The 12673-nt window shown below is 46.2% G+C and overlaps 1 protein-coding gene across 1 annotated transcript in view; it reads left to right on the top strand.

The window, feature by feature from the left end:
* Positions 1-12673, top strand: part of pik3cg (phosphatidylinositol-4,5-bisphosphate 3-kinase, catalytic subunit gamma) — a 44081-nt gene that overhangs the window by 15935 nt on the left and 15473 nt on the right. The window contains exons 3-7 of the mRNA XM_068004372.1: positions 6458-6523; positions 6623-6848; positions 7796-7899; positions 9102-9248; positions 10569-10659. Coding sequence (XP_067860473.1) covers positions 6458-6523; positions 6623-6848; positions 7796-7899; positions 9102-9248; positions 10569-10659 — 634 coding nt within the window. The remainder of the gene's footprint in view (positions 1-6457; positions 6524-6622; positions 6849-7795; positions 7900-9101; positions 9249-10568; positions 10660-12673) is intronic.

Here is a 12673-nt window from a genome sequence, read left to right as displayed (position 1 = left end):
GGCTCAGCCTTCTGGACCTCTCTGAGCAGCAGTGCACACGGAGGCTCAGAGTCACTCGACATGTAGTCGTGGACATCTGCAGCCTCTTTCATGCCGAGCTGCTCCTGGCTGGCCCGAGCACCATCTTCTTACCTGTTGCTGTCAAAGTCACCACTGCCCTCAACAACTTCTCCTCCGCATCCTTCCAGGGTGCAACCGGGGACATCGCCGATGTCTCTCAGTCGTCTGCGCAAAAGAGCCCTGCAAATACACCTACACCCACTCTGCAGTGACACAATGGCATCAGTTGTGGGTCCTCATAGTGATCCTCAGGAAAGGGCATTATTGCACAAACCAGACAGGATTCGCGAAGGCATGGCAGTAGTGGTGCCAATATATGTAATGTGAGTTGTTCAGAAATTCAATATAAGTAACACCCATGACAAACCCTTAAACACCCTTGTGCATCCCCTTCATGCTCACGACACGTTTGCCTTACGCTGCCTACTGCACATATGTGATGCATGCCCTGTGGCTGCAGCACAGGTAGTGGCAGGTTGAGTGAGGCTGACCATGAAAGAGATGCACGAGAGGGTGAGTATGAGAGAGAGCCATGAGATTGTATGAGGATTGGGTTGAGTGGTAGTGGCGGGATGAGTACTGGCAAGGTGAGTAGGTGCAGGTAAGATGAGGATGAGGTTTGAGTGGGTATGAGGGGTGATGTGACAGAGTTGTGTTGGCAGTGCTGAAGGAGATGTGGGGTGGGGGCAGTGATGTGGCAGACGGGAGTGTAGGGGAAAGACTACGTGTACTCACTTTGGCTGACCTACTGAGGTCATTGGAGCGCCTCCTGCACTGTATGCAGGTGGGCGATATGTTGGTTGCGCTGGTGACCTCCTCTGCCACCTCGAGCCAGGCCTTCCTGGTGGCAGAGGCAGGCCGCTTCCTCCCGCCCGCCGGGGGGAAGATCTCTGTCCTCCCCCTCCTCCTCACCCCATGTATTGATACCTGGAGTGAGGCATCATTAAACTGGGAGCAGCCTTCCCCCTGGGCTGCTCCATGCTGTAATGTTTTCTATTTGTTGCAGCATCTGTGGAGGACTGCCCCTTTAAATAGAGCTCCTCCAGCTGACAGATCTTACTGCGCATGCGCAGCCCGCCCGCCGCGCAGCTCAGCAGTGGGGAACCCGGAGGAGCAGGTAAGTGGATCCAATTAGTGGATTGGATGCTACAATCGCGCAGGAAACTGACTAATTTCACCGGGCGCGTTACCCACGCGCCCGATAGCCCCCCCGCCGAGAACCCGCAGCCCTGCTAACACCGGGCCCATGGTATATGCCCTATATACCCAAGTCCAGGTCATTAATGTATATCAAAAGCAACAGTGGTCCTAATACCGACCCCTGGGGACACCACTGTATACTTCCCTCCAATCTGAAAAACAACCATTCACCACTACTCTCTGCTTTCTGACCCTTAGCCAATTTTGTATCCACACTGCCACTGCCCCTTTAATTCCATGGGCTTCAAATTTGCTAACAAGTCCATTATGTGGTACTTTAGCAAACGCAATTTGAAAGTCCATATACACATCAACCGCACACTGTAACACTCTCTGATAAACTCCACACCTCTCACTGTATCACTTTCTGATATACCCCACAGCCCTCACCGTAGCATTCTCCGATGTACTCCACACCCCTCACTGCAGCACTATAATACACTCCATGCCCCTTACTGTAACACTCCACACTCATCAGTGTAACGTTCTCAGATATACCTCATACCCCTCACTGTAACACACTCTGATATTCTGCACATCCCTCGCTGTATCACACTCTGATATACCCCACACCCTCACGTTAACACTCTCTGATATATCCCACACCTCTCACTGTATCACTTTCTGAGACACTCCCTCGCTGTAACACCCTCTAATACACTCCATGCTCCTTACTGTAACACTCCACAGACTTCACTGTAACACTCTCTTTCCCCATAGCCCTGCAAATTTTTCCCCTTTATGCATTTATCCAATTCCCTTTGAAAGTTATTACTGAATCTGCTTCCACCACTCTTTCAGGCAGTGCATTCCAGATCATAACAACTCGCTGCATTAAAAAAAAATTCTCCTCATCTCCTCTCTGGTTCTTTTGCCGATTACCCCTACGCCCCTCATTGTATCATTCCCTAATATACCCCACATCCCTCACTGTAACACACTCTGATATACCACACACCATTCACTGTAACACACTCCGATATACCATACGCCCCTCACGGTAACACACTCTGTATACCCCACACCCCTCACAGTAACACACTCCATATAGCCCATATCCCTCACTGTAAAACGCTCTGATATACCCCACACCCATCACTGTAACACACTCTGATATATCTCACACCCCTCATTGTAACACATTCCGATATACCCCACATCCTTCACTGTAACACTCTCTGATACACTCCACAACCCTCACTGTAACACTCTCTGGTACACTCCACACCTCTTACAATATCACTCTCTGACACCCCCTCATCTCTCAGCATATCATTCTCTGATACCGAGTGTAATGTATCCAAGTTTGCTGATGATATAAAGCTAGGTGGGAAGGTAAGCTGTGGGGAGGACCCAAAGAGGCTGCAAAGGGATATAGACAGGTTAAGTGAGTGGGCAAGAAGGTGGCAGATGGAGTATAATGTGGGGAAATGTGAAATTATTCACTTTGGTAGGAAGAATAGAAAAGCAGAATATTTTTAAAGGTGAGAAACTTAGAAATGTTGGTATTCAGAGGGGTTTGGGTGTCCTTGTACACGAATCACAAAAAGTTAACATGCAGGTACAGCAAGCAATTTGGAAGGCAAATGGTATGTTAGCCTTTATTGCAAGGGGGTTGGAATATAAGAGTAAGGAGGTCTTACTGTAATCATATAGGGCTCTGGCAATACCACACCTGGAGTACTGTGTACAGTTTTGGTCTCCTTACCTAAGGAAGGATATACTTGCCTTAGAGACAACGAATATTCACTAGATTGATTCCTGGGATGAGAGGGTTGTCCTATGAGGAGAGATTGAGTAGAATGGGCCGATATTCTCTGGAGTTTAGAAGAATGAGGTGATCTCATTGAAATGTATAAAATTCTTAGAGGGCTTGAGAGGGTAGATGTGGAGAGGCTGTTTCCCCTGTCTGGAGAGTCTAGAACTAGAGGTCATAGTCTCAAGATAAGGGGTCGGCCATTAAGGACTGAGATGAGGGAAAATTTCTTCACTCAGAGGGTTGTGAGTCTTTGGAATTCTCTACCCCAGAAGGCTGTGGATGCTCAGTCGTTGAGTATATTCAAGACTGAGATCAATAGATTTTTGGATACTAAGGGAATCAAGGGTTATGGGGATAGGGCAGGAAAGTGGAGTTGAGGTAGAAGATCAGCCATGGTATTATTGAATGGCGGAGCAGGCCCATGGGGCCGTATGGCCTACTCCTGCTCCTATTTCTTACGTTCTTATGTTCTAATGATGTATCCCACACCCCTCACTATAACACTCCCTATTATACCTCACACCCGTCACTGTAACACACACCAATATAACCCACACTCCTCACTGTAACACTCTCTAATACACTCCTTACAGTAACAATCCACACCCATCGCTGTAACTTTCTCTGATATACCCTACAGCCCTCACTGTAACGCTCTCTGACATATCTCGCAGCCGTCACTGTAACACACTCCGATATAACCCACACCCTTCACTGTATCACTCTCTGATTTACTCTACATCCCTCACTGTAACACACTCTAATGTACCGCACACCCCTCACAGTAACACACTCTGATATAGCCCACACCCCTCACAGTAACACACTCTGATATAGCCCACACCCCTCACAGTAACACACTCTGATATAGCCCACACCTCTCACAGTAACACACTCTGATATACCCCACACCCCTCACTGTAACACACTCTGATATACCTCACTTTCCACACTGTAACACTCTCCGATATATCGTGCACCCCTCACAGTAACACACTCTGATATAGCCCACACCCCTCACAGTAACACACTCTGATATAGCCCACACCCCTCACAGTAACACACTCTGATATAGCCCACACCCCTCACAGTAACACACTCTGATATAGCCCACACCCCTCACAGTAACACACTCTGATATAGCCCACACCCCTCACAGTAACACACTCTGATATAGCCCACACCTCTCACAGTAACACACTCTGATATACCCCACACCCCTCACTGTAACACACTCTGATATACCTCACTTTCCACACTGTAACACTCTCCGATATATCGTGCACTCCTCACTGTAATACACTCTGATATACCCCATACCCTCACTGTATCACACACCCTCACTTTGATACTCTCTGATACACTCGACACCCCTCACTGTAACACTCTCTGGTACACTCCACAACTCTTACAGTATCACTCTCTAACACCCCCATCTCTCACCGTATCATTCTCTGATACCGAGTGTAATGTATCCAAGTTTGCTGATGGTACAAAGCTAGGTGGGAAAACCCCTCACTGTATCAGTCTCTTATATACCCCACACCCCCACTGTATCACTCTCTGATATACCTCACATCCCACACTGTAACAATCTCTGATATACTACACACTGCTCACCATAATGCACTCTGATATACCCCATAGTCCTCACTGTATCACTCTCTGATATATCCAACACCCCTCACAGCATCAATCTCTGATATACATCACACCCCTCATAGTATCATACTCTGATATACCTCACTTTCCACACTGTAACACTGTCTGATATACCCCACACCCCTCACTTTATTACACTCCCTGATATACCTCACACCCCTCACTGTAACACTCTCTGATATACCCCACACCCTTCACTGTAACACTCTCTGATATACCTCACACCCCTCACTATATGACTCTCTGATATACTCAAAACCCCTCACTGTAACACCCTCTGATATACCCCACACCCCTCACTGTAACACTCTCTGATATACCTCACACCCCTCATTATATCACTCTCTGATATACCCCACACCCCTCACTGTAACACTCTCTGATATACCTCACACCCCTCACTGTAACACTCTCTGATATACCTCACACCCCTCACTATATCACTCTCTGATATACCTCACACCCCTCACTGTAACACTCTCTGATATACCTCACACCCCTCACTATATCACTCTCTGATATACCCCACACCCCTCACTGTAACACTCTCTGATATACCCCACACCCTTCACTGTAACACTCTCTGATATACCTCACACCCCTCACTGTAACACTCTCTGATATAACCCACACCCCTCACTTTATTACACTCTCTGATATACCTCACACCCCTCACTATATCACTCTCTGATATACTCAAAACCCCTCACTGTAACACTCTCTGATATACTCCACACCCCTCACTTTATTACACCCTCTGATATACCCCACACCCCTCACTGTAACACCCTCTGATATACCTCACACCCCTCACTATATCACTCTCTGATATACTCAAAACCCCTCACTGTAACACTCTCTGATATAACCCACACCCCTCACTTTATTACACTCTCTGATATACCCCACACCCCTCACTTTATTACACTCTCTGATATACCCCACACCCCTCACTGTAACACTCTCTGATATACCCCACACCCCTCACTGTAACACTCTCTGATATACCTCACTTTCCTCACTATATCACTCTCTGATATACCCAAAACCCCTCACTGCATCTCTCTCTTATGTACCCCACATCCCTCACAGTATCACACTCTTATGCCCCACATCACTTACTGTATCACACTCTCACATGCCCCTCATCCCTCACTGGAACACACTCTGATATACCCGCAACCTCACTTTAAGATTCTTTGATACACTCCACACCCCTCATTGAATCACTTTCTGATATACCCCACATCCCTCAGTGTAACACTCTCTATTATACCTCACGTCCCACACTATAACACTCACTGATATACTGTACACTCCTCACCGTAATACACTCTAATATACCCCACACCACTCACTGTATCACTCTCTGATATACATCACACCCCTCACAGTATCACACTCTGATACCTCACATCACACACTGTAACACTCTCTGATGTACCTCACACCCCACACTGTAATACTCGCTAATACATTCCATGATCCTCGCTTTTATTACTAGTCCCCTCTAAGCTGCTGAGTCCCAGAGCTCAGCTGTGTGGTTGTCGGAGCCCACACTGAGTCAAAGGGAAGCCCAGTGGATGCTCCCTCGCAGTTCCTAAGGACCAGTTCGCAGCCACATGGTTTAGGTCTTCAAGTGATGGGCAGCCCTGGGATCTGGTCTGCAACTATCTGATTGTTTGTGTTTCTGACATGCCTTCTTTCCCTTTATTACCTTCAAGTATACCCCACCTGAAGGGCAGTGCTTATTCATATATTCTTTTAACTTGGCAGGCAGTCAAATTCGAGCCTTACCATGACAGTGCCCTTGCTCGATTTCTCCTCAAACGAGCATTAAGAGTAAGTATGCAATCTCCCTTTGTCGATTGAAAGAATATTCCCAGAATATATATATATATGTATTTTAAAACCTGCCTTTTTTTTTTGGTTCCTCACTAGAGTAAACGAACCGGACATTTTCTGTTCTGGTTTTTGAGGAGTGAAGTGGCTGAGTCGATGCACTATCGGCAGCGCTACGCGGTCATCCTGGAGGCTTATCTCCGAGGCTGTGGGAGAGCCATGCTCATGGATTTCATGAGGCAGGTCAAGGTGATGGAAGCTCTGCACAAAGTGACACTGGAGATAAAGAACGTCACTGCTGACAAGTATGATCTTTCAGCTCAAGGTATGTTGATAAATTTTAGGCTGCATTTAGTGATACAACTATTCCCGACAAGAATGGAGATGATTGGGTAATTCCCCTGTCAATCACATCCGGAGACCGCACTGCTGTAAGTGACTGGGATTGATTTTATGCACATAATTTGTATTGTGTAACTATCCTCCACTCACTGCATTCTGCTGGAGAAATAATCCTGCTTTTATCCGGAGATGTTGCTGTAGTTTCGGTGATGAGTTTTGTTTGCTGTAATTCGTAGAGACTCTGTTTAAATAGACCAAATGTTAACCCTTAGGCTGCAAGCAGGCTCAGGGAGACTCTTGCCTGAGACTGAAGGGAGTGAAGTTGGCTGGGGGGGGGAGGAGATCTACCGGGATATAAAATATATAAAGGAAGGATATAACAACATCAACTTGCATTTATATAGCACCTTTAACATAGTAAAATGTCCCAAAGTGTTTCACAGGAGTGTCATCGGGCAAAAATTGACACTGAGCCACATAAGGAAATATTAGGACAGGTGACCAAAAGCTTGGTCAATGAGGTAGGTTTTAAGAAGTGTTTTAGAGGAGGAGAGAGAGGTAGAGAGGCAGAGAGGTTTAGGGAGGAAATTCCAGAGCTGAGGGCCGAGGTACCTGAAGGCACGGCCGCCAATGGCGGAGTGATTAAGATCGAGGATGCACAAGAGGCCAGAATTGGAGGAGTGCAGAGATCATGGAGAGTTGAAGGGCTGAAGGAGATTACAGAGAAACGGAGGGGCGAGGCCTTGGAGGGATTTGAAATAAAGATGAGAATCGAGGATATAAAAGCAATAGAAAAAGTGGTATAAACCAGGATTGAGGAGTTATAGCTATAATTATAGTTATGAAGGGGGACTGAAGAAGTCAGGGCTTTTATTCATTAGAGCTTAGAAGTGTCTGCTGTTTTTCTGATCGAGTCTCTTTTGTTCATAGCGATCTCTCAGTTACGACACAAACTTGAGAAACTCCAATCCTCCGGTTTCCCCGAATGTTTCCGAGTCCCGTACGACCCCGGTCTTCGTGCTGGTGTTCTTGTGGTAGGTGAAACTAAAAGTACTTTAATCGCTGACTTTCTCATGGCACAGACTGCTGTCGCACACAGAGTGGAAGGCGAGGCGTTAAACCATTCACATGTATGCCATGCGAGATAGACTAGTGTTTAACTTGGTGATTTTTTCTTTCACCGCCAGAACATTTATTTAGGAATATTGTTGGCTTAAGTTAATTAAAAAGACCCAATCCTCACGTTTGTCTCTCTCACCTTCCAATGCTGTTCCCTTTTCACCTGAGGGTGTGTTCTGTGGGGGTATATTTCCACAGTTATCAGCCACCCTCCAGTACCTCATCCAAGTGCCCATTCTTCATGTGTGAGCCTAAGCAGTGAGTGTGAACATGATATTGAGCCAGACCCTGTAGTCCTCACCTGTTGTACACACGCTCACGCACGCGCGCACACACACACACACACACACACACATCGCCCAACAGGGGTCACTGAGTAATAATCTGGTTGATTAACTCCGTCCTCCTCAGTTCAGAAGCACTGTGTTCAATTGTAGTGCCTCTCCTCCCTCCCTACCAACTACCCTGGCTGAGATCAGCAGACTCAGCACTGGGCAGTGTAGCTGCACCCCAATACGTGGTGCCATTGAGTGGGAAGCTACAAGCTAGAAATAAAAACAGAAAATGCCAGAAATACTCAACAGATCAGACAGCATCCGTGGAGAGAGAAACAGAGTTAACGTATCAGGTCGATGATCTTTCATCAGAACTGGAAGAAGTTAAAGAAGCTAGTCTTCCTACGCAATGAATTTCTAGTTTTGACCATTCCTACATTGGAGAATCTGAGAGCAGAGAGGGAAGGCATTAAGAAACATGTTGACCTGCTCTGGGCCATCCCAGTGACCATTATTATTCATGCCTGAACCAAGGCTACTTGACTGTGGGTGGCCGCAATTTTAAAAAGTCTTTTGATATCAGCATTGTTTGTCTCCGTAACAACAGTCAGTGAACTTCATCACATGTGAACTGCTTGAGATGTTTGTGAGATGTGGAGATGTGATAAGTGCTATATAAATGCCAGCCTTTTATGATATTACTATGTGATGCTTCACAAAGCCAGAACCAAGTCATGACTAGATTCATTTCGACTAGATAGTTACGTTGGGAAACTCCCACCAGAATGAAGTATGAAAGAGTCCATGTGACACATGTTCACCTTCTATTGATTGACCTGCAGGTGGACAAATGCAAAGTCATGCCATCAAAGAAAAAGCCCCTGTGGCTGGAGTTTAAGTGTGCGGACCTCACCTCTGTATCCAAGGATACCATTGGAATCATCTTTAAGCACGGAGATGATCTGCGACAGGACATGCTGATCATACAGGTATGTGATGTGATGCTTGGAGATACCCCTCACTCTGCAATCTTGGATAGTCTGCACACTCCTCATTACAACACCCAGTGCTTGCAACTCAGCATCCCTCACTGTAACACCCTCTATCACAATATCATTTACTATAGTGAACTGCATCTCAATGCTCTTTACTATGATGTTGACGGATATACCCCACACTCCTCATAACACTTTGCGTTGCTTAGTCCCCTCAATGTAACATTCTCTGATTTACTACTTAATCCCTGCTATCTTCCACACCTCTCACTGTAACACTCTCTGAAACACCCCTTACTGTAACACACTGATATCCCCCATAACTCTCACTGTAACATTCTTTGATACACCCCTTACTGTAACTCTCTCAGTCCTGTTACGATAACACTTACATACCCCATATCCCTCGCTATAAGTCACTCTGATACGCCCCACTGTAATTATGCTATAATCAATGGCCTCCACATACCAACCTTAGAACAGTGTGAAGTAGTCCAGCAACACAGGTGTAAAGGATGGCCCAGTAACACAGAGGTACGGAGGTACCACAGGGAAAGGGGAATTGCTCAGTAACATCTACCAGTAACATAGGTTTAGATGATAGCTCAGTAACACAGAGGTACAGAGGTACCACAGGGGAAGGGGAATAGCTCAGTAACATTTATGTTGTGTAAAGTAAAGTGCAGTAACACTGGGGTTGAGCACAGTTGGAAACATCGGTTAGGCAAGGGGAGATTTAGAGCACAGCCTGATATAAAGGAACCTGGAGTATAAGCAGGTCACACAGGATGGGGGGGGGGGGGGGGGATTTGGGGGGAGGATGGTGGGGGAAGGGTTACTTACCTGCCTGGTAATGCAGTGTGCAACTTAGTAATGCAGGGGAGCACAGCATAGCTTGATAATTGTAAACAATTTTACAACACCAAGTTATAGTCCAACAAATTTATTTTAAATTCCACAAGCTTTCGGAGGCTTCCTCCTTCCTCAGGTGAATGGTGTGGAAATGTTTCCAGCTGTGCTCAACCCCAGTGTTACTGCACTTTACTTTACACACCATTCACCTGAGGAAGGAGGAAGCCTCCGAAAGCTTGTGGAATTTAAAATAAATTTGTTGGACTATAACTTGGTGTTGTAAAATTGTTTACAATTGTCAACCCCAGTCCATCACCGGCATCTCCACATCGTAGCTTGATAATGTGGGAGGAGTGAGTGTAACTGGTAACAGTGGTTCTGAATGTTGTTCAGTGACTCAGTGTAGAGTTATTTATTTGGATGCTCTTGTTTCAGAAATACAACACTTTCATTTATCCACAGATCCTTTTGATTATGGACTCAATCTGGGAGACGGAATCCTTGGATCTTTGCCTGCTGCCCTATGGGTGCATTGCAACAGGGAACAAAATCGGTAAAAAAAAATTCCTCTTTACCTTGGCCTCGTAGTGTGTCTGTGTTTAGAAAGCGGGCAGGGAGATCGGGGTGGTACAGACACTGGCTTGTCTGGGACCTGGGTTCAAATCCAGCCCAGACTGATGGGATGAAAGTCACCCTCTGGCTGCTGGCTGTCAGTGTCCTCTGTGAAATGAGTTTGGCCAGTCTCGATCCAGTCCTGAGGGGAACGTGAGCTTACAGCGCCCAATGAGCACAAATTGGCAATGACCAACGATGGTTGGAGCGAGTAATGGAGAAAAATGCCACACTGGAAGGCTGCACTCTTCTGAGATTGGGGGGAGGGCAGAGCAGAGGAAGCTTCACTCCAGATCAAGTTTTGGTGTATCTGACCTGGGAATGCTTGATGTTGACACTGAATGCTGGTTACGGAAAGTGTTCCATTTAAAGTTCACAGTACTAACATTCCTTAACATGATGAGCAAAAATAAAAACAGAAAGCCGGGTGGGTTAGATACCAGCCTTTCACCTCTGGGTTCACCCTGAGTTCAAATCTAGCCCAGACATTGACGGGATGGTTATGGGGTCTATGTGCAATGGGTTAAGGCACTATTAACCCAATAGTATACATAAAGTATAAATGAGCAATCTAAAGCAGAAATAATGGAGGCCACAGAATGGATAGCATGGGAACGTGGAAATGGTACAAGGTAGAGGGTGCTTTGAGGTTAAGCGCACATTGCTGGGGCAGAGTAGAGTTTTACTCTGCACTTAACTGTGACCTGGTCATGTTTCAATCCTCAGCACTTCCATTTCTTACCTTGATAAGCACAAAAATGAATTAAGCAAAGCAGCTGTGTTATGGAGAGACTTGTGGTGTACATTGGGGAGAACATTTCTCCTGTAATTTCGCAGTCAGATGGTCTTAGCTTGTCTCTCTGAATGAGGCAGAGAGTGAAGATGTGCTTTTTCTCCTCTAAACGGGGAGAACTGATATGGAGAGACCAGCCCTTACTGCAGTTGTGGAAATCTCAGCAGCTGGATCTAACAGAGACCTTGGGAGAGGAATCTTTAAAAACAGAACAGGAAATGGAATACACATCTACGAAGAGCTGTAAATTACCAACGCAAATACAATGATACCCACATCATGCATCAAAACACATCATTGTGCCAGCCGTGGCTCAGTGGCAGCACTCTCACCCTGAGTCAGAAGGTCGTGGGTTCAAGCCTCACTCCAGAGACTTGAGCGCATAATCCAGACCACCACTTCAGAGCAGCACTGAGGAAGTGCTTCACTGTCGGAGGTGCTATCTTACGGATGAGACATTGAACTGAGGTCCCGTTTGCCCTCTCAGGTGGAGGTAAAACATCCCATGTTGACGCAAAAGAGCAGGGGAGTTCCGCCCGGTGTCCTGGCCAGTATTTATCCCTCAACCAACATCACTAAAACAGATGATCTGGTTACTCATCTCATTTGTTACCTGTGGGACCTTGCTGTGCACAAATTGGCAGCCGCGTTTCCTACATTACAAAAGTGACTATACTTCAAAAGTATTTCATTATCTGTAAAGCACTTTGGGATGTGCTGAGGTCGTGAATGGCACAGGAGAAATTCGTACTTTCTTTCATTATCGTGTCACTGCTGCGTGAAAAGGTGGCACATGGGAATTCTGGGTTGGGTAAAAACCCTGGAATCATTTAAGAGACATTTGGAAGCTGTCTGTGATGGGGGTCTGTAGGGCTTTTCTAGAGAGATGGGCTCGGATGGGTCAAATGGCCTTCCTTCTCCATATTTGTCTTGTGAATCTTCTCCCTCCCCAAATAAAATGTTTGCAAATGAGAGAGTTCCTCAAAAGGAGATCAAGGGAATCAAAGGAAAGCTCCCTGCCCCACTCTCAGGCTGCTACTCAGTGCCTCCCAGTGACCAGTTCAGAGCAACTAGCAGCAGATTGGTAGCAGGCTATCTGCTCACTCCCTCACCTGTAGCTGGGCTAGATCTAAAGAGACTGGAAGGAAGAGCCTAGAGAACA

The sequence above is a fragment of the Heptranchias perlo genome, chromosome 23 (assembly GCF_035084215.1).
Source record: "Heptranchias perlo isolate sHepPer1 chromosome 23, sHepPer1.hap1, whole genome shotgun sequence".
Lineage (NCBI taxonomy): Eukaryota > Metazoa > Chordata > Chondrichthyes > Hexanchiformes > Hexanchidae > Heptranchias > Heptranchias perlo.
The sequence above is the reverse complement of the archived record's forward strand: the minus strand, read 5'-3'. Positions and strand labels throughout refer to the sequence as shown.